The following is a 23,005-nucleotide window of genomic DNA, read 5'->3' as shown; positions in this document are numbered from 1 at the left end:
GAGAGAGAGGAAGGAGAGGCAGGGGAGGGTGAAAGAAAGTATGAATAAGACCTGAGGGATACAGCATAAAGATCTGTAAAGTACACAATGAGCCATTGTTTATGGCTTTATGTGGGAATACTTATGTGAGTGTGTGTTACGTGTAGGTGTCTCTATTGTTTTTGCGTTTGTGAATGGAAAAGTGTCTTAGTGTGTATGCAAAACCTGCAGGTCTTGTGTGTATGTGTGTGTGTGTGTGTGTGTGTGTATGTGTGCGCGCGCGTGTGTTTGTGGGTATATGTCTGTGTGTGCGTGCGTGTGTGTGTGTGTGTGTGTATGTGTATATGCGTGTGCGTGTGTATGTGTGTGTGCATATGTGATTGTATGTGTATGCTTTGCTGCAGCTGTGCACTGGGCCAGGTGGAGGTGGATGTGGAGGATATGCAGGGGAAGGGGGGAGGGTTTGGGCGATGTTTTGGTTCCTGTTTTGTGGGCTCCTCTAGGCCTCATTGACGTCAGCTGCGGCCCACACGCCAGCTCCTGCACTTCCTGTGTGTGTGTGTGTGTGTGCAGACACTACGCAGGCTTAGCTCAGGAAAAAATACACACATTGCAGAAGACTCCGCGAAGCACTGGAAAAGTGTGCTCATTCGTCTCCTGTCAGCTGATGAAATGCTGGTGAGGATATGAGATAGCACCTCTCCTTACGCATTCATTACTACAACATGATCAACTTCCTGAGCACCAGCCGTTTGCTGCCTGTGAATCGTCTGTCTGTCTGTGGAGGACTGTCATTGCTCCTTCTGCTGATTAGACCGATTAGAGGACCTTTTTCAGGCTTCATTACCTCACGCAATTCTGAGTAATGTACATGCAAACCACAAGCCAGAATAGGGAAATAAATATGCTGTCATTTATAGAAATAAGCGTTAATCGCTCAGCTTTTCTGGAAAATTAATCTAACTCATGGCACTTTGCACTTGCTTGCCTCCTTCAAAAAATGTCAGACATATCCTTTTATCCAACACAACGGCACCTGCACCAGACACAAAAACAACAGATCATGTCAGCACCAGCTGACCCAAACAATGAGTGATCCAGCCATCCAGACGGCCACATTGTCGTCAAACGGGGGCCATTTTTCCTTCAACGTCCTGGCTCTGTCCCCGTGGCTCCTGCAAAGGCTTTGTGAAAGAGAAGGAGCTGAAGGCTGGAAAAGGAAATCATTAAAGAGAGCCAGACTCCTGAGGGAGTGAGAGAAGCTGTCCCGGGGTCAGGACTAGGCAGTAGGAGCAGGAGAGGAGGAAGAGGAGGGGAATAAGGAGTGCGTCAGAGACTCGGTCTCGATGCCAGAGGCCTGTCAGCCCGGAGAAGACGAGCAGCGTCAAGGCAGAAACGACTCGCTGGAGGTCGCAGTTAACGATCGGCAGGTGGGCATGCGGGGTGGGGTGGGGTGGAGAGGTGGAGTGCTGAGTGGCATACAAAGCCAAACATACCGAAACGCAGGGTTGACTGGACCAGACGGGGGAGTTGGTCGACAAAGACAGGACTGGATCTGGTTATTGAATAGGTTCTGAAAACGACTCACCGACGCCTGTTCTCCAGATGAGACACCCGACTGACGTCTAATATCCGTCATAAAAAAAAAAATCATGAAAAGATGCATTCACACATGGGAATAATGAGGGAAAGTATTTAGCTTACACTCGGCCTGCAAAAGTTCTTTACAAAACAACTGTGCAGTGTTTTCAGCCCTACTATGTCCACGTCCATGGAACTGTCTCTGAAAACAGTTTAGTCGGTCAGACTGTTAGATGTAGACACCTTGGATTACTTGGTCTTTGACCTTTTCTAGCACTGGCAACAGGTTACACGGGTTGTGGTGACATAGGGGAAATTATAACATACGTCAACAACACAAGCCATTTCACACATGAAACTCAGAACCAGTTTCAGTTTTATTCAGTCACTGAACTTTCTAACAGAATGTCACAGCTGTTCACACAGTGAGTGTGTGTGTGTGTGTGTGTGTGTTGGGCGTACAGTAGACAGAATGTATGTGTAGGCATGTGACATGTGGTTTCAAGCCATGCTTTAATTGTCTTCTGTGTCTGTGAGTGTATGAGTGTGAGCATTAATGTAATTTTACAATTTGCAATTGGCTTTTAGCCAAAGCAACTTACAATTAGTACTGTATTCTCAGCAGTATGGATCAGGCCTATTTATATTGATGTTTTGCATGTGCTGTTGTTTGCATGGATATGTGTATATGTGGGTGTGTGTGTGGTGTGTGTGTGTGTGTGTGTGTGTGTGTCTGCACGGTTATTATTGAATATTGCACCCAGGTGCTAAGCATGTCTGCTCAGCATTAGACTGCATATGAGTGTTGAGGAGATGAGTTCCTGCTCTCTGAGGAGTCACTGACTCTTAGGACAATTCACTTTAAATTCATAATTTCACTTTAGGCTTCGTCCGTCAGGCACAGTCTGGTCTCTTAGGTGGCCTGTGAAATGCAACACACAAAAGCATTTTATCCAACACATGCAGCAGCTGTTTTCAGTGTGGTAACAGACGAATGGATTCCTCTCCTATCTGTCATTCTTCCACACTGTCTCATTGTCATTACCCAGTCCAGATCAAAACGCAGTTTGTCTTGGTTTGCATGCCAGTGTTTTTTACTTTCTCTAATCAAACGTTTTAACCTAGTACTAACCTGTGATTGGTGATCATAACTCAAGCCCTCTGGCCAGAATTACTCTCAGAACCAGTTTCTTACAGCATCCGTGGGCAGCTGTCTTTACTGTGAGTCAAAAACCAATCAAATTCACCATTTGCATTGTAGCGAGCTAGTGTTAGCCCTGTTATCATTCTCCTCAGAGTGGAGTCAGCATCACACTGCTGCCGTGGTGGGACACAACTGAGAGAAGTTGAGTGACTGTTAATTTCCTCTCAGTCGATGCAGATTTGGGTTTGATTTTCAGCCTAAGACTGATCCTGCCTCCTGTAAAGGCTTTTTGAAAAAAATGTCTCTTGTCTAAAATTTATAATTGTGTTGTGTAATAAAATTGTCCCATTCTGAGGAATACATTCACCCTGTGGTTTTAGGGTCCAATCAGTGATGATACAGCATCAAGTTTGTGTTTGTTTGTTTGGTTGGTTGTTTTTATATGTGAGTCTATTGAAGGGCACGCTGGATGCTCCTGTTCACGTGGTGCTCAAGTTTACTTCGATTGCTTCACAGCCAAAAACCATGCATCCATCCATCATTCCAAAACTACAAAAGATTTTCAATTTTTAGTTTTGATTTTAGATTTTCACCCTGTGGAGTCAGGTTCACCAAAACCGCTAAGCCTGAACTTTTGGGCAAGTTCCAATCAGCGTCAGTGATTAAAGAAGCCTTCAGTCAGTTTACCTCATGGTTAAAGTCCATGCCGGGTTTTCCCCTGTGCCGGGCTGCAGTGTGTTAGTGCAGGGCTGAAAGCGTGCAGTCGGGTTAGTATTTGAATTATGCTATTGACGTCAGCAGGACGGTAAAGCAGGCCAGAGCCCTTCCCTAACACAATCCCCAGCCAAGAGAGCTCCATGGTGCATTGTGGAGCCTGTCAAACAGGCATGAGATGAGTGGCAGACATGAAGAATGAGAGAGAGAATTGAAGAAAGAAAGAAAGAGAGAAAGCAAAAGAAAGAAAGAAAAAAAAAAACTTGGGAGGCTGAAGAGAGCTGGCAGTTAGCAGACTGCGGTTGTTGTTGTTGTTGTTGTGAGTTGAGATAAAGCCACTCTCATAAACCCTTCCTCCCCCCTCCCCTCCCTGGCTGTTTTTTTTCTTTTTCTTTAGAACACCAGCGAGCGCGAAGACATCATTACAGTTTATCATAAATGACCTGTGTTGTGTAGGATTCAAGAGAAGACAATTAAACATGATCGAGTTTAAGATTGAGATCCAAGAAATGATTGCATACGATGGTTCACAGAAAGTCGTGATGACTCTTTAGCTTGGAACCTCTTAGGTCAGAGTTTAGGCCTCAGACATGAAAAATTTAAGTTTTTTTTTTCTCTGTCTTGGTTATCCTTTAAAAACTCTCAGGAAGTTGTGGTGCAAAGCACACAACGACTTTGACAAGTTTCATTTGAATCACCGTGTATTGAGGTGATTGTTACTAAGATGACTCTATGCTGATCTGTTCAGCGCTTACGCGTGTCTGAAGGTGACCACATACTGACTGTGACGACAGCAAAAAACGCCTCACATTTTTTTCTCTTACCCTCCCGCAGCGTCAAGTAGTGACTGCGCTCCGAACCAGGTGACCTGAGTCACACACAGGTGTGAATCGTTTCCCTCTGAGACAGTTTTTGCACTTATGTGTACGTGTGAAGCCAGACAAACAAAAACAACAGTGTATGTGTGTGTGTGTGTGTGTGACCAGCTATGGGGGCGTGCCAAGGTCAAAAGCATGTGTGTGCTGATAGCTTGGCCAACGAACGTGTTTGTTCTCATAACCCTGAAAGTGCTCAAGTTAAGGCTTGCCAATCTGCTTCCTCCTAGAGTCTAGTGTTTTCCTTCACTTACACAGGAAAAGCTCAGCAAAAGGATAACAGAATCCCAACTAGAGTGTTTGCTGAGGTCAATGGACTGTTTTTTTTTTTTTTTTCTTTCTTTTTTTAATTTCATTAGTTTTTTTTTTTTTTTTTTAGCAAAATAGTTCAGCCAACTGTGATGCATGTCTTAGCAATTTATTGAAAAGTGTAAGGTGATTTGATTCTGTTGGGGCCAGCAATTTGGTTTTACAAAAGAGCAACGTCAGAAAGGTCCCAAGAAACAAAACAGTCCCCTAGAAAATCAACCATTGGGCCTGACGTGCAGCTTGTAGCATTTGACCTCAGAAATGAGTGAGAGAACTTAGTAGAAACGGAAGGCAAACTGCAGTTTGTGAACTGCTTATCATTCTTAAGACTCAAGTCGCATGAGTAATCCTGCACTGAAACTAAGACATATTAAAGACCTCTTAAATCTTGACAAAAGGCTCTCAACTCACGACTGAACGATTGCCCCTTTTGTTGACGTGTTCTTCTATTTAAGCCAAACCACTGATTGGATCCCCAAGTCCTTCTGCTATGGCACAGTTAATTCATAATAAACTGGTCTACCCCAATCCTGCGTTGGCCACAGCAGGCAGAAAGATCCGGAACACTGACCTGCGGCCAGTTTACTGCTCAATGACTCACATTCAGCAGACTGGTTTTTAAATGAGGGCCTGCACACACACGCACGCGCACACACACACACAGACACACACACACACACACACAGTCGGGCTTTATAGCAGAGTTTGGGAAACCCTGGGCTAGATGTCGGTAACAGGGTTGCCGGAGGCTGGCGAGACAGAAAGAAGCAGTTGTAGGGCAGTCCGAAAAGGAAAGAACGGCCGACAAATGATCACAAACACAGTCCGTTTTTTGTGGGTTAAAGAGGACGCTGGCTAAAAAAAAAAAAAAAAAAAGGCCTTGAATACTGTTGCCTTTTTGTAGGAATAGTAAACCCATCATGCCAATCTGTAACGTTATGCAATCCAAAGACCATAAAGAGAGAGAGGAAAAAAAAGAAGATTGCCCAGTTAAAAGTGTATGGTTAAGCTTCTTGAAGTTCATTTACCCAGCTAATGTGCGTCACCCAGCTTCAGTGTGCGGTAACATTGCGAAACATCCTGTGACACGGTCAACGTGACATTAATAATCAACATCTCCATGGATGTTTAAATTTAGACACACTTCTCATTGTCAAACTGAAGATTCAGTGCTGTACAAAGGTGGTTTTGATGTGTTTTCTTGTGTCTGTTGAAAGAACAAGAATAATTCCATGTATGACAAAAAGGCGTTGTGAAATTTGTATGACACTTATGTGAATAAGTTTGACATTTTGAGATACATGTGAATAGACTCAAAGTATTTGATTATTTTTCAAGGCTAGTCTGAGTGAGAACATTGTTGCCAAGTAAATATATTTTCTCAATGCTTATGTACTTATCTTTATGGGAAAGGCCTCATTATCTCTATGGGAAAGGCTGGATTCCACATCATTTTGAACAGATGAAGGCTGGTCTTCACCCAAACCATGACTTGATTTTGAGTTTCTTGGTTCTGATATACTGCAAAGTGCTGAAATGTAGATATTCCCATCAAAGAAACATAAAGTGAAAAAAAAATTGCAGAGGAGTACAGGTGTCCCTGTGAATCCATTACAAGCTAAACTGACAAAATTTCCTGTACTGTCCTTCTGTGCTCCCTTGTTCAGTTTTAATTTCAGATGTTCTCATTGTTATTCCAATTCTGACATAGATTTTGGAACATTCTGATTCTGGTTTTGGTCAAGTTTTTCTACTGAAGGGCTCTTTATTTAAAAAAAAAAAAAAAGATTGGGTATATCTTATTACATGGCGTGCTTTTGGCTGGTAGAGGATGCCCATACATATATTAGAGGTTTAGTATATCAGAGGACCTGAGTGAATTGATCATGTTCAGACAAGACCAACACAACACAACACAACACCAGACTGACTGGTTTCATTCTAAAGTAATTGACTGTAGGGCAATGCACATGTTCTTTAGTTGTCAACTTGAAAACTAGCCTGATTTGTAAGAAGACAGCTGAAATACCCTACATACCTATTACCATTATTGAAAACTAGCCTGATTTATAAGAAGAAGACAGCTGAAATAGCCTACTTACCTATTACCATTTCTGTAAGCTCTGAAAACTGAGTTAAAGAAGTATCAGGAGAGTTGAAATGTTTTGATGAATTGTTTTTGTTTGAGATGTTTGGCTGTTGTAGGCTAATTTTATCCTGAAAAGAATCACCCTCCCTCTACGTATTAATTTGCATTTACATGTTAAGAAATTTTTGAAACTAAAAAAAGCCAAAAATCAGAACACTCCTAGCGATTTTAGTCCAACCGTTTGTCTCGTCCAATAATACACTGAAATGTCTCATGATGCACGAAAATTATATTCCAGCAAGCTGTGACATACAAGATGAGCTTGTCAAAAATGATACATTTTTATGTCACTATTCATTTGTTTGTTGGATTTTATTTTCATAATTACTACTGAAACTATTAAGAGATAAAGTTTCCTAGTTTAACAATAATCATGTCAGGGTAGTTAGTTTGGAACGAGCAACAAAATGTTTTACTTTACCGCACAAAGAATTTAACTAGCTAAAAAAATGTTTGCAGTATGTAAAACTAATGGAACTAGTGCACTGGTATACCGTATATGTATGCATGAGAAACTAATACGTTGGCTAAACAATGGAAAACAGAACTCCAGCTCCGTCGCATTGTTTTAATATCACATGCTTTTGTCCTTAACCCATGCTCAGCAACACACAGAATGGTACTAAGCTGGAGGTTTGGACTGTAATTGTATTTTGCTGTGGAATGAATCAGTCATTTTGAAACACGACCCTTCAGGATGATTAAGACTTTGCTATTGCATTACCTTTTCTCACAACCGAAATGTTTGTTCTTTTTTCTTACATGACAAACGTAATAAACTAAATAACGTGTAGTCAGTGAGTACGTCAAGGTCAAAGGAAATAATAGAGGCATGACACAAACTGTTTTGGGCTAGAGGCGGCAATTAAGAAAACAGACAAATGTTGACACTGGTGGAAGGCGCTGCTGAAGGAGGCGTTCGTTCTTAATTATTCACCCCTCAGAGCAGGATGTGGAGAGTCAGCTCTCTCGTTATTTTTTATGCGTATCCAACAGCCAAAGTAAAGCACAACCCCAGTCGCTGTTTTGGCGGCAGGGGCCTCGGACGGACCCAGTTAAACCCCCATATTCCCATAGAAACTCCTGTGGTGATGACATGCTTATGGTGTTATTTGTTTGTGTTCCTGCCAAACGTCAGATCTGTGCACATGGCTTAAATCTGCTCCATATGCGAAACCTTGAGTTTCCACCAGACCCACCTAACTGAGCCAGAGCGCTGCTCTCCAGTCCACTCAGGCGGGTCAACAAATGGGACTAAACCCCCTCCCCCCATTTTCACTTTACAGTGAGGGTGACTACAGCCAAAGTTGGTGTCCTGCTTTTTGTTTGTTGTTTGTTTGTTAATTTGTTCTAAAGCCTCGCAAATGTAGTTGTTTAAACATAAGGTTTATCCTTAATTTGCCTTTTCATTTACGTTTGACTCCAAGACTTATAGGAAATTCATTACTATTATCTAACTTCGTGTCTAAAACAACATAGTACATATATCAGGGGTGGAGCCAAATCCAAATACAGTATTCGGCAAAGCACAAACAGTGGGTTTTTTACGAATTTTTATTTCTTACAAATATTTTAAAAATTATTTGTTTTGGGGGAAAAAAGTCAAATTGCTGGTGTTCCTCATTACGATGGAGTATTAGAGCCACATTGAGGAAAAAAAATTGGAGATTTCGAGAATAAGGTTATGGGTAATATTAAGGGAATAAAGTCGTAATTTCAGAAGAGCAGTCCGTTGTGGTGCAGATGTGCCAAAAGATCAAGTATTTTGTTATTACTGAAACCTAAACTAAAGTATAACTTCACAGGTCCTCATTTTAATGCAGGCTTCATCAACAAATACAGATACAAATACAAATGCTGGACTCTCTGCACATCCCTAATATATCTATATCTATATCTATCTATCTATCTATCTATCTATCTATCTATCTATCTATCTATATGTATATATATGTGTGTGTGTGTGTGTGTGTGTGTGTGTATAAAATTTTGCCTTTCAATCCAGCCACAGTTTCCCTGTACAATTCTACATATGACTCTCTGAAACTGTTCAACTCTCCATTGCCTCAGTGTGCTATTGAGTCGTGTCAAAGTAGTTATACAGTGGTACAGTAATTCTTTGAATTCAATTCTCCTACCCTCATACTTTATCTCTGGGATAACCAACTTCCTGTATTGCTACATTCAGCATCTTAAGAAACAAAATATTATAAACCTCTAATACAGAAAGGCCAATGCCAGTGATTATTGTTAAAAGAGCATTGAGAAGAGGGCAGCATTTGAGGCTTTTGGCCAGTCAAAGGAGCTCTCTCATGGAAACTAAAATGGGATTCACCAACAGACAGAAATAACAGTCTCTAAACTACAAGAACTAAAACAAACCAAAAGGATAACTACCTCACAACTTTCAGCACAGCAGAGAAATTGAAGTCATTTCTTCTCAGAGGACGCACAATTTGCTGGGAAAGCAGCTATATCAGTTATGTTCTAGTGAAATTACTTATGCCAAAACGACAGTGTGGGGAGGGAGGGGTATGGGAGAAAACGATGCCCAAACACAAACGGATGAGACAATCCAGAAACGATACAGTGGCAAAACCAGTCTGGGTTGACCAGATTCTGGATGGTGTCGTGACGGCCCAGTGTGTGAAATCTTGTCATGCGAGAGGGGTGTTTGGCTATTAGGGTCAATTGGTGTCCGGACGTGACTGGACCTGGACAATGAACTAGGAGGAAATTAGGAAGAAAGAGAAGAAAGAGAACTAGAGATTTCAGGTGGAAGACAGAGAGAGAGGGAGAGAGCGAGAGAGGAAGATTTTTTACAGTTTCCTCATTAGTAGAATAATTAAGTGCATTGAAATATGTCTCCTCCAGTCACCACATGACAGTTGAATCCAGCTTTAGCAGTTCCACAAAAAATCTACTCCACACTTTAGTGGCATCTTAGCCCTAAGGGGAAATGCTTTGATTTGCTTGGCACAGGCTGATCCTTAGCTGGACGCTTTCCAGAGAAGGGAGTAATGTTTGCTTCTCGTGTTGCTCTTTCAAACACAGCACTGTCTTTGATTTTTTTTTTTTTTCCTTTTTGCACTCACTTTTTTTTTTTTTTAACTTGTGGGGCGGATCAAAGTTAAGAGTTGGGTTGTATGAACTGTGGTCGTTTTAGATCTTTGACACCTTTTTGGAATATGGTGCTGTCAACAAAAAACGATCAGTAACATCTGAGGCCCCATGTTTGGAGGGCCTTCTCCCAGCCTTGCTTCCATTCTTCACTCTCATCTCTCTCTCTCTCTCTCTCTCTCTCTCTCTCTCTCTTTCTTTCTTCCTTTCTCTCCCTGTTTATCTAACTCTATTTTACTCAATTTAGCAATCTCTATTTCTCCCCTTTTTTGTCTACTCCTCTTTATCTGTCTCTTTCTCACACTTGATCCTTTCTGGTTGCTTTCAAGTTTGTTTTTCTGTTCATAAAATTTAGCTGTACTGTCTTAGTGGGATCAGTCACAAGACATAAGTGGCAAGACAGCTGACAACAACTGACATTAGTTTCAGATTTTATTTGACAATAATTTATCTAGAGTTTATGCACAGGGTCTCCCTGTTATCTCTGATAAATACTTTTTTCGTTGTGTAAATTATGCTGCGTATAGATACAAACACAGAGAAATGGGGAGAGTGGCTGAAAGAGAGTGAGAGAGAGACAGAGCAGGAGAGACAGACAGAGTGCAATAGTTTGTTCACAGTCCCTCCCTCTGCCCTCCTGGGCTGGAGGGTCGTTGACACATCAGCACGAAAGGCAAAATTATGAGAGTGAGAGACACAAGAGAAACAGAGAGGGAGAAAGAGAGAGAGAGAGAGAGAGAGAGAGAGAGAGAGGAGAAAGAGTTAGGGGCTGAGCAAATAGACTATATGAGTGAGAGAATGACAGAGACAAAGAGAGAGAGAGAGAGAGAAACCATACAGTAGAGCAATATAATGAAGTGAGGTCATTAATATAGATATTTGGGAAGTAAGGTAGAGAAGGAAGGAAAACATTAAGCCACAGTGACCAAGCAGGAATCCCGGAGTGGAGGATGAACACAGAAAATGCCAAGAGCCCACCATGAAAGATTTCTGTAGCCCTGTTTGCTCTGAGCTCTCTGGACCTCCCCCATTGAGTATGCAGCAGCTAGACCCTAACCGCCTGTCCGTCTGCCTTTTCTCAGAAGACTCTTACCAGAAGCTGGCTGTGGAGACCATGGAGGAGCTGGACTGGTGCCTGGACCAGCTGGAAACCATCCAGACGTACCGCTCGGTCAGCGACATGGCCTCCAACAAGGTGAGAGCGCTACCTTCCTCTCTGCCTATTCACTGCTACAGTCTGGAGTTTTGCCCAGGCCAAACAACTGGCTAAACTGTGTGAAACTCCAGGCTTTGGTTGTACCGTGATAGAGCAGTAGATAGAGCAGTAATAAGATATTTCAGAGACTGTGCAGAGACGCCCGAGGCACATGCACACATGCACACACACACACACTCACACACAAACACATACATACACACACACACACTCACACACAAACACATACATACACACACACACACACACACACACACACACATACATACATACACACACACACACACACACATACATACATGCACACACATGCACATGCATGCGCACATAGATACACACACTCACACACACACACACACACACACACACACACACACAAAAACACATTTTATTTATTTCCTCTGTACATACTATATTTCAGTTTATCTAAACAAAACAAATCCTTTCTGATAACAGACAATGTGGCTGTGATACTTGACACCATCACGACACCCTCTTGTGGTTTTTAACAACGCTGGTTTTGCACAGTTCCTCTGACGTATCCGCAAAGTGACCGTTGTTGTCGTTACGCAGGATGGGGACTTTTCATGGCCGAACCAGTCTGTAGCTTCATCTTCACTTCAACTTCATGTTTTTAAAGTTTATGTTTATTTACAGCGTTTTATAAATCCGCTGTCTTCAGATGGTCTTTGTGTGTGGGATGTTCATAGCAAATGAAAGGCAGATAAAACAGTGTTTTTTATTAATGTTAAATGATCTCAAAAACATGAGGTTCAGTAGAAGGATGTAATTTAGCTTTGGAGAGCCACAGCTTTAAGGCATATATGAAAAGTGCTCAGGTAGTGTTGGTTTGCATTTTTTTTTACAACTGCTCCATTTGGACAGACTTCCTGTCCTGTATTCAGACACCAGTCAAAATCTGCCAGTCACAGGAGTAATGAGGGACTGCACAAACAGGTGTTCGCTTATTCATCACAGTCGTTTCCGAGTGAGGAAATCATCCGTCCTGACTCGTCACAGACAAAGGGGTTTTCCCCGCTTCTTGTTGGATGCGGCAGGAAAGCCAGGGATTCTTGAGAAATGGATAAATATCCTATAATCATTTCCTGGCTATGGGAAACTGCATTTGTTGTTGTTTCCGTAACCCTCACAGCTCAGTAAACAGGTTTCTATTGTTCAGCAGTCAACACTGCTTGAGTGTGCAGCCTAAAGTTTACCTATTCAGTGTCGGCCATATAATTCTACAGACTGAAGTTTGCCTATTCAGTGTTGGCCATATAAATCTACAGACTGAAGTTTACCTATTCAGTGTCGGCCATATAATTCTACAGACTGAAGTTTACCTATTCAGTGTTGGCCATATAATTCTACAGACTGAAGTTTACCTATTCAGTGTTGGCCATATAAATCTACAGACTGAAGTTTACCTAATCAGTGTTGGCCGTATAATTCTACAGACTGAAGTTTACCTATTCAGTGTTGGCCATATAATTCTACAGACTGAAAGTATAGATCAGACGTGATAAAAGTACCATTCCAGAGATGTCTCCAAATTTTATTACACAAAATTGAACTTAATAGTAACTTTATACCGATAAGATGAAAAAAAGCTGAAACTGAAAAAATCTTTAAATAGCATTGGACATGTACTTCATTTGATTGAACTTCCTTGTTTCCATACTTGGAGGAGAAAAATATATGTATTTTGAGACATGAGAATGACGCATGTTATTGTATTCATTCCTTTTTTTATGACTAATGCTGAAAGATTTCCCATATGTGCAATGCTTATACAATCTACACCTAATATTGATCAACAGTGTATCATCCCAGCTTGCTCACAACTGTACGTAACCACTAAAACCAATGTATGAAGTCAGTAAATGTTGTTTGTCAAGCCCCTGATATCTGCTCATTTACTAATACTTACAGAAATGACAAAGACACACACACACACACACACACAAAAGCACGGTCATTATAGGTGTTGACACATTTTCTTTGTAATTACATATAAGGAGATAAACTGAGTATTGTTTCCTCATATGAAGATATTTGCATATGAATTCATTCTTTGGAATTCATTCTTTAGAATGAATTCACTCTGTAGAGAGTAAACTTGAACCGCCAGGCACGAAGAGAAGACAGATTTAACTCTTTGTCAGACACGACCTCCCAATCCTGAGAAGTGTTTGCACGAATAACAATCCAAACTAGGACACTGGCCCTGGCGTGGTGAAATACTGAACCCGTTTACCTTGCAGGAATCGCTCTGTTGGAAGTTACAGATCCTTAACTTTTTTATTTCATTATCCCTAGCATATTCCACAGCTATGGAAATAAGCTGTATAGAAATTCCAGTCAGATTTCATTTTTTAGTGTCACAGTTCCAGGAGTGATGATCAGTCTTTTTTTTTTTCTTTTGCCACCTCTACCTCAACTCATGGCTTACAAGCTTTAACAAAGAAACAGCTGTGCAGGTCCATATGTGTGTGCACGGGTGATCATCCACGCTATTCATCTTTTAAAGGTTACTGCCGTAATTTCTTATTTAATAAGGTGGGTCACTACACATGTGCAGACAGGAAATGAATGAGTACCTGGGGCTGGGTATGGAGAGAAAGAGACACATAAGTATATATATAGAGAGAGAGAGAGAGGGAGAGAGAAAGAGAGAGACACAGAGAGAGAGAGAGAGAGAGAGAGAGAGAAACTAAAGGGAGGGGTTAAGAGTGGTGCGGACAGAGAGAGGTGGGAGAGTCGAAAAAGAGGCGTGAATCAGTCAGGACTTTGTCTGGTGCATTTCCTGATACTCGTCAAAGTGAGTGCACATGCACAAGGCCAGCAGACGTTCAGAAACCTCGCGCCCGGCGCCACTGCAGTTACAATGGGACTATGCTGCTCGGAGAAGAGCCCTAAGTTTGGAATGCGTAAAGGCTGGAGAGAGGTGAGGAGACGCAAATCTGAACAGGCTTCCATTGTTGGGCTTTTTTGTCGTTGTTGTTGCTTTTTTTTTTTTTTTTTTTCCTCTGTGCCTTTTTTGACTTGAATATTTTTGTTTGTTTGTTAAATCTGTTTGAGGCGAGAAGACTTGGTATGTCGAGACATTGTTCAGTTACTTATGTGGTATATGAAGCTTGTGTTTGTTGTTGAGTTTATGTGTTTTATGACCGAGCTCAGTTATTTCTTTGTTGAAGGTTTATTACAGCGTTTGGTGATCAGTGCACTGTGTGGAGTGGATTCTGTGGAGTTGATTCTGACTTTTTTTTAAGCAGCATTAATCTACCATGTTCCGTACCAGTCCATTGGCTCCAAGTGTTTCTCAGTCTTGTAGAACGTTCATTATTTTACATGCAGCTTTTTCATTAGTTTTGTTACCACAGTCATGTGAGTTGTAAATGCTCACTTGAGATATGGAGACAAAATTTGTCAATGCAAAGTTATGAAAATGTCAGTTTTTAAAAATATACTTCTTAAAACTGTCATTACATGGAATAAATGTTGCTCTCTCATGGGATATGTCAGCCAGGACTTTTGCATTTAGCGAAGAAGTTAATTATAAGGCCGTGGTCTGTGCACATTTTTTTGCAATAATTTCAAACATTTTTGGAAAGTATAATAATGATGATTTGATTAGGTCAGCTGATAATACTTTACAGTCATACATTTATAATTGAATTGTGCAGTTCTGGTCTGCAGCTGCACTGTATGGTTTTCTTTTAGCCCACATTTTGAAATGATTTATCTTTATCTATGATGTGGCAGTTTAAATGGCAATTAATGAGGTGTGTTGAGTTATTAAATAATCACTAACTCATTATTAACGATGAATTAATAATTCAAGTTAAACAAACAAAAAAAACTTCATATGACCTCTCTTTGCACAAAGATTTTTGAAGTTCAAGGCTCTGATCGGTTTACGGGAGTTAACCACTTGTGCACAAACTGTTAGTAATTAACTCTTTTGCTGTTAAGTTTTTATTAACATACTGGAGCAGGTTAATAACAGAAAGAGCTGATTATGTCCTAGCTGTTCCACTCTGATAACACTGCTGTCTTGTCCTTTAGCCTGTGTTGTTAAGCATACAGTAAAACAGTAAAATAACGGACGTCATTCAGTGAGGAATGCCACCACAGTGTGCCAGGAATGAATGCATGTAATGATATTTACGTATGAAGAACTTTAATAGCCATTATAAAAAGGTAGACATGAAATTAAAGCAAAGAAGTGTTAGGTTATACAATATAGGGGTTAAAGAGTGCCTCTGTGTGTGTGCGTCTGTGTGTGTTTGCGTGTGTGTGTGTGTGTGTGTGTGTGTGTGTGTGCATCGGTGTGTTTGTAAGAGTGTGTGTGTGGGCGTGCAGCAGAGTGACAGTATCTTGATGGTCCATGTCAGTATGTGGAGATTTCGGTCCCTGTACAGGGACCCTAAATACAGAGACACTATTTTTCATCTTGACATGGAGAGCTTGGTGGGAAATTTCAAAAAATAAAAAGAACTGCCTGGATTGATCACATGATACTGTTGCTATGGTATTTGCCTGTCACTGACACTGACACTGAACTGGTAAAAAAAAAAAAAAAAGCCCAGTTTTAGCTGAAAGAAAGAGCTGCCACAAATATTATAATGAAAATGCAGTTTCATCTTGAGAAGTGCTCTTAACAAAATTATGTACTGATGTCTCATATCTAACATAGTGTCTTGCTAATGTTGTGCAGATGTGCACAGTAAACTGCCTTTAACAGCGTCTTCTGCATCATCATTATCACACTCTTGGTGTGATAGTATTTGACTGTGGAACTGGGATAGAAATCTGAAGCATCAAACCCTTGAGCACTAATAAGCGGTGGCAGCTGCATCTGTATGCATGTGTGTGTGTGTGTGTGTGTGTGTGCATGTGTGTGTGTGTGTGTGTGTTTATGTATGCACATGTGTGCGTGTGTGCATGTGTATTTGCGTGTGTGTGTGTGTGTGTGTGTGTGTTTGTGAAGCTGCAGTGGAGGTGCAGGGGTTTCCTCCCGTCTCATGCGTGTTGCTGCAGGATGTTGAGGAGAGGGGGCGGGGGAGAGAGAGAGAGAGAGGGAGAGAGAGAGAGAGAGAGGGAGACTGTCTGAGATGCGGAGAGCATTTCTCTGATGGACTAGACCAGCACACCCCTCGGAATTCTCTCCGAATCTAATCTGGTTGATTCCTGTTTTTCCACTGCTGTTTAGGATTTGTAATGGAATGCAGCAAGGAGAGCTGGGGGGGCTGCAGGTTACTGCCGGAGTGTGTGTGTGTGTGTGGGGGGGGACTGGAACTGAGCGGAGCTCTCTCTGTTACTGTGTAACACGCTAGGAGAGGAGGGCAGACAAGGCTTCAGCTGGCCACAGCCACTGGTGGGCAAGATGCCTGAGGCCAACTACCTGCTCTCAGTCTCCTGGGGTTACATTAAGGTGTGTGTGTGTGTGTGTGTGTGTGTGTGCGTGCGTGCGTGTGTGCATATGTGTAAGTGTCTGTGCGTTTGTGTGTTTTGTTATTGTCATCCTTTCTCTGGGATTCTGTGTTCCTTTATTTGTTGTGTAAATTCTTTGGTCAGTGATGTACTGCAGACAAACTGTAATATGTGTGCATGGTTGCTTGACTTGATCACTTTGGATTTCAAGACACCAAGAGATTGTGCTGACACTAAGCTGTACATTTATGGTCAAATGTTTATCATGGCTGTTTTTTTATGTGTTGTAGTTCAAGAGGATGCTGAATCGAGAACTGACGCATCTGTCAGAAATGAGTCGCTCTGGAAACCAGGTGTCTGAATACATCTCAAGCACATTTTTAGGTAAGTAAAACAGAAATGTCCCTCATGCCGTGCATGTCAGCCAGTGGACACTGCTGTCGGAGTAGTCTAGTGTTTGTCTCACAAAGCACAAAGTATTGCCTAATGTATTTTATTGGTCATGATAACAGCCATTTAGGCTTACTTTTATATATATATATATATATATATATATATATATATATATATATATATGTATATGTATGCATGTATGTATGTGTGTGTGTGTGTGTGTGTGTGTGTATGTATATATTAGATAGATATGGATGTAGTATAGTATATTGCTTTAACTAATAGAAATAATAAGATATCTAATAATCCAATAAAACATCCTTCCCCCCCTGTAATAATGTAGTTATGGAATGAGAGGCAAAGGAAAGGAAGAAACAGGAAAATAAAAATTACATGTTGCCTCTAGATCAGTAAGAGAGAAACCATAATGCAGGGGAGAGAGAGTGAGAGGAGGAAAGACAAAGAAAAAAAAAACAGGAGAATCCCCAGCCTCTCCTGCCAGGGAGAGAGGGAGGGAGAGAGAGGGAAAAGAAAGGGAGAGGGAAAGACAGAGGTGGGGGGGGGGCATGCGGTTTTCCTGCACCACTGTTGCTAAACCAGTCTGATCTGGTCTGCAGCAGTACTGTCTTCGCTGCAGAGTGAGTGAGTAGGAGATACTGGAAGAGAGAGTGAGAGAGAGAGTAAGAGAGAGAGTAAGAGAGGGAGTGAGAGAGAGAGTAAGAGAGAGAGTGAGAGAGAGAGTGAGAGAGAGAGTAAGAGAGAGAGTAAGAGAGGGAGTGAGAGAGAGAGTGAGAGAGAGAGTGAGAGGGCTGAGGAGGAGTTGGGAGGGGGGGGTTGCTGTGGGATGGACTGAGGTCAATGTTTTATTCAGATGGGTCAGGGTAGTCCCCCCTCACCTCCTGAATGCCAAACCCTACGTCCCACTCCATGACTCACACTGTAACTGACAGGGAGGTGTTCGCCCAGGCCTTCTGTGCATTCACAACATGGCTTTCAGTCAGACGCACAAACACGCCTCCATTTTCTTCACAGACAAACAAAAGAACAGATAAAACAGAAGGATGGGTAGAGAGAAAAAAACGAGGGGAGCTGAAGAGGGAGGGGGTGGCTGTGAAAAATGATGAGATGAAAGGAATATGTACACGCCAACTGGATAAATTACACACACACACACAGGCACACACACACACACAGGCACACACGCAGTCAGACACTCCTGCATCAGCTGTAATGGACACGTGTTCTCTACCTGCACCAAACATACCACCACTGCTGTCACCAGCATAAAAGGATTCTTCAAACTGCTGTATAAAAATACAGCCAAAGTCCTTTTACCGCATGGCCACGGAACACATGTTTATATTAAGAACAAATTTATGAGGGTGTTTTTCTGAATTTCCTGTGAGGATTTTTCGTGGAATGGTACACAAAAACAAATTCATTTCACCTTTGTTCAGTTGTCCTCTGAGTATTATATCAACAAGTGTGGTCGTTCATTTTTTTTTTTTAATTATTTTCTGATCTGCCAGTCAGCAGTAAATGATTATGATGACTTCTCTCTACTGTCAGACTCTTAAGTAACCTGAGGTTACTTTTCGTGTTAAGTTGCCGTGAAATGTAACCACACAGACGTAATGACAGATCCGATAAAGGTCACATAGTCTATTTTCACTATCAGGTTTTTTTGTGGGTGTTGACCTGGGGGGGAAATTAACATAAAGTTTAGACGCTGTAACGGTCTCTCCTCCTCCTCTCTAACGCAGACAAACAGAATGAGCTGGAGATCCCGTCACCTCCACCCAAATCGAGAGAGAGGAAGAGGAGGCAGCAGCAACAGCAGCTGATGACTCAAATCAGTGGGGTGAGGAAAGTCACGCACGGCCCTGGACTCTCTGGGGGTGGTGGCCCCGCCCGCTTCGGGGTCAAGACCGACCTGGAGGACCTGCTCGCCAAGGTACGACCCCACAGCTGTCTCCAGCTTTGTGCTTTTACCAATATACAGGTTTCGTGGAACCTCTGAAGTACCTCCACACCACTCACAAGTTCAAGCTTTGTTTTGTAAGGCATTAATTGCATTGTTTTCAATGTTTAATTTTTGACCTCTGTCCAATCTTGCTCCCTTTAGGACCTTGAGGATATTAACAAGTGGGGTTTGAACATCTTTAGGGTGGCCGAGCATTCCCATCGGCGTCCTCTCACCTGCATCATGTTCGCCATTTTTCAGGTCAGCATTCCTCTTTTCCACACTAATGGACCAACCAAAACAAGTCAAGTCACTTTAAGAGTTAACATATAACAAAAAATTAAAAATTCAGAATCCTCCTTCATGCTTTATGTTATATTGAAACGTCCCCCTCGTTTTGCGTGTCTTAACAGGAGAGAGACTTGATGAAGACTTTCAAAATCCCCATGGACACCTTTGTGACATACATGATGACACTGGAGGATCACTACCACTCGGATGTGGCCTATCATAACAGCCTTCACGCTGCAGACGTGGCCCAGTCCACACACATTCTGCTCTCCACTCCTGCTCTGGATGTACGTCATCTCCACTTACTCCCTCGTTAAACTCTAATTCGCCACCTATTCTCCATTTTCCAGAACCTTCTTTCAAATGCAGCTGTTTACATGAAGTCAAGGCTTTAGTAAACCTTTCTTTCTTCAGAGCTGAAACTCTTTGCTTTTGTATATCTTGCGTCGACTAGTCAAAGCTTCGATTGTCCCCCCTGAATGTTCTTTGTTTGTAAATGACTATGTACACAACCTCGCTAATCCCAAACCAACGTGTCATGTTTGTCTGGGTTTCATTTTGGCTGTGCATATGTTTTCACTTAATCCATCATACTGACGAAAGACAAAGCTGGATGGGATTAATTGTTGTGTGACTCTAGCTCTTCACAGATTGTTTCTGTGTCGTGGTTCAATTATCCCAAAACTTCACCTTCTCAATTCTTTTAAAATCCGTTGTATTGCAGGCGGTCTTCACTGACCTGGAGATACTGGCAGCCATTTTTGCAGCCGCAATCCACGACGTGGACCACCCAGGCGTCTCCAACCAGTTCCTAATTAATACCAGTGAGTATTTTTTTTCCCCTCAGTGTCTCCCCTCCCAGCCTAGCTCTCTGAAGACTGTGTGTGGTTGTGTGGTCGAAACCCCGGTTGTGGCAGTCGCTGTAACTGCAAGCAGATGGAACAAACCCAGTGTTAGAAACAGACACGCACACAGACACAAAGACAAAAAAAAAACCCCTGTGCAATGCTTATTTTAATAGCGTACAGTCAAAGCACAAGTTTAAACATATCGTTTAAAACTCAGCATGTTAGGATTTCTCCTAACCCTGTGTTTTTTTTTTGTTTTTTGTTTTTATTCCTGTCTGTTCCACAGACTCTGAGTTGGCCCTCATGTATAACGATGAGTCAGTTTTGGAGAATCACCACTTGGCTGTAGGCTTCAAACTCCTACAGGGAGAGAACTGCGACATCTTCCAGAACCTCTCGAAGAAACAGCGACAGACCCTCCGGAGGATGGTCATCGACATGGTGAGCTTCAAACCTCCTTATTCACGGATATTGTTCCTCCATTCATCGTTAATGAGTACCTTTTGCTAAAATTGGTCTGTGTACCTTGTCACCAGGTACTTGCTACGGACATGTCCAAACACATGAGTTTACTGGCGGACTTGAAGACCATGGTGGAAACCAAGAAGGTGACAAGCTCTGGTGTGCTACTGCTGGATAACTACACAGACAGGATACAGGTGATTTCCCGCCCCACGGTTCTTGCAAAGCCTGGACTGTCTTCAATAATCTGTCAAAACTGATGCCTTTCATTTTTAATGAGCAACTCTTTGAATGTGTTTTTTTTGTCTTCTGCGTCTTTCCAGGTGCTGCGTAACATGGTTCACTGTGCCGACCTGAGTAACCCCACCAAGTCTCTGGACCTGTACCGCCAATGGACCGACCGAATCATGGAGGAGTTTTTCCAGCAAGGTGACCGGGAGAGAGAGAGAGGCATGGAGATCAGCCCGATGTGTGACAAACACACTGCCTCAGTGGAGAAGTCCCAGGTGAGATCACACACACACACACACACACACACACAGACCAAACAATCTACTGTCACAGAAAACACAAATGTATTTTACATAGTAAATGGAAAAACTGATATAACTAAAAGATCAAATGAGCTCCAATTTATGCAGCACAACATACTCAAAAGGGAGCTTGTCCCTTTGTACATGCAAGTACTGACAGTACCTCTGATCCCCTACAGGTTGGTTTTATTGACTACATTGTGCACCCGTTGTGGGAGACGTGGGCTGACCTGGTCCACCCCGATGCCCAGGATATTCTGGACACCCTGGAGGAAAACAGGAACTGGTACCACAGCATGATCCCCCAGAGCCCGTCTCCGCCGTTTTACGAACAGAGCGGAATGGGAGACGCCGCTGACAAGTTTCAGTTTGAACTGACCTTGGACACAGACGAGGGTGAGGAAGGTACCCAGCGCTACCTGCACCATCCGGAAGGATCCACAGAGACATCCAGCATGGAAATAGTCACGGAAGCCCTGACGTCGCTCTCTTCTGCCGACACATAACGCCCCGACCCACGGGTCAGAGTGTCATGTCAGTTTTAAACCATGCGACAGAGGCCTAACGTGCTCCTGCTGTTTGATTGGCCTTTTGGGAGGCGTAACGTGCTCCTGCTGTTTGATTGGCCTTTTGGGAGGCCCTGAACGGTCCAGACAAGCAAGGCTGGAATCCTGCTTTTGTCTCAGAGCCCACGCTAGCGTGAAGGTTTTCTCAGAAGTGAGTTTTGGAATTTGGAGGAATCCTACCGAGGTGACTTGGACTTGATTTTAGAGACTTAGTCGCCGGAGGAGAGAAGGGTCTAAGGAAGGTTTCTTTCTTACGTGTTATGAAGGACTGATCAACCAGAATCAGGATTTCTGATTCAGAGAGCTGTGACTGATGTTTCAGTCGTTTTTGAAGAACAACTACTGACTCTACAAATGCTTCTATTGGAGAAGGGTTTACCTTTTTTTGTAAAACTATTCAAAGACTTTCTCTGACTTTTTGTACATTTGTCTGTTTTGTAAAGATTTTTTTTTGTAAAGTATAGGCTCCAGCAACACTTTGACACACGTGTTATGTACAAAGTGACTCATTTTTCTTCTGAAAAGAAAAGAGTGGATTTTTTTGGGAGGGGTGGGGGGGGGGGGTGTCATTAACATTACTGAGAGCACAGTCTTCCCTTGATTTGAGGCAATAGTATGGCTTACCCTAAAGCTCAAATGGTTTGACGTTTCAGTCAGATTCCAATCATAAAATCGCTGTGTTGTGCGTGATTACTTTTCTTTTTTCTTTTTTATGTGTGTGTGTGTGTGTGTTGTGCCCAGTATTCTGAAGGTACAATTGAAAGAAATCCTGGAGATGTGTAACTTCACATCAAAAGAAAAGAACTGAGTAAGTCCCAAAGAAACCAGGAGAAAAGCACTTTATAAGTGGCACTAAAAACACTTTATGGTGAGAGACAAATATACCAGCCCTGTTTACTGCTCAGTTTGATTTAGTTTCTCATTAGTAACCCAGATCTGAGTGTCCTGTTTTGCAGAATTGCCCTTTGATTTATTCTCATAACAGGAAATGAGTAAAATGAACGTAACTCATCATCAAAGCATTGAATACTGAGGTTATCAAGTTTGACCTAAAGGAAAAGATGTATTAAAAAGAAAACCACACACAAAACACACAGTAAACCTAACCCCGTATCATGCCACAATACCTCTGAAATGGGCCATTCAGTTTTCCTAGAATTCGGTTTTAAGTATAAACCTTCCGCAAATACCAGCTGACTGTAAAACAAGATGTTGTTTCTTATTCTAGTCAAGCCACACCCCCGTCACAAGAAGACCGGACTGATCAACATGTCTCATATAGTTAAATGATTCATTTTAATGACTCGAAATTGTAATACTGTCAGTCTTAAATACAAACACAGATCTCAAGGTTGCCCAGAAACAGTGATGTGCATTGTTTGTTTTTAAGTGCTTATTGGAAATTAGTTCTCTCTCTTTTTTTTTG

General features: G+C 42.1%; 1 protein-coding gene across 2 annotated transcripts in view; it reads left to right on the top strand.

Annotated features, from left to right (window-relative positions):
* The window catches only part of pde4bb (phosphodiesterase 4B, cAMP-specific b), a 36,597-nt gene extending 14,503 nt beyond the window's left edge, over positions 1-22,094 (top strand). For both annotated transcript variants that reach the window (XM_030773290.1, XM_030773291.1), the window contains 10 exons: positions 10,954-11,066; positions 16,814-16,907; positions 18,680-18,870; positions 19,042-19,140; positions 19,293-19,457; positions 19,895-19,994; positions 20,305-20,459; positions 20,555-20,677; positions 20,804-20,986; positions 21,193-22,094. In XM_030773290.1, coding sequence (XP_030629150.1) covers positions 10,954-11,066; positions 16,814-16,907; positions 18,680-18,870; positions 19,042-19,140; positions 19,293-19,457; positions 19,895-19,994; positions 20,305-20,459; positions 20,555-20,677; positions 20,804-20,986; positions 21,193-21,519 — 1,550 coding nt within the window. In that variant the 3' untranslated portion in view covers positions 21,520-22,094. The remainder of the gene's footprint in view (positions 1-10,953; positions 11,067-16,813; positions 16,908-18,679; positions 18,871-19,041; positions 19,141-19,292; positions 19,458-19,894; positions 19,995-20,304; positions 20,460-20,554; positions 20,678-20,803; positions 20,987-21,192) is intronic.
* Positions 22,095-23,005: the final 911 nt, after the last annotated feature.

Source organism: Chanos chanos, chromosome 5 (assembly GCF_902362185.1).
Source record: "Chanos chanos chromosome 5, fChaCha1.1, whole genome shotgun sequence".
Classification (NCBI taxonomy): Eukaryota; Metazoa; Chordata; class Actinopteri; order Gonorynchiformes; family Chanidae; genus Chanos; species Chanos chanos.
Note: the sequence above shows the minus strand (reverse complement) of the source record. Positions and strands in the feature narration are given on the sequence as shown.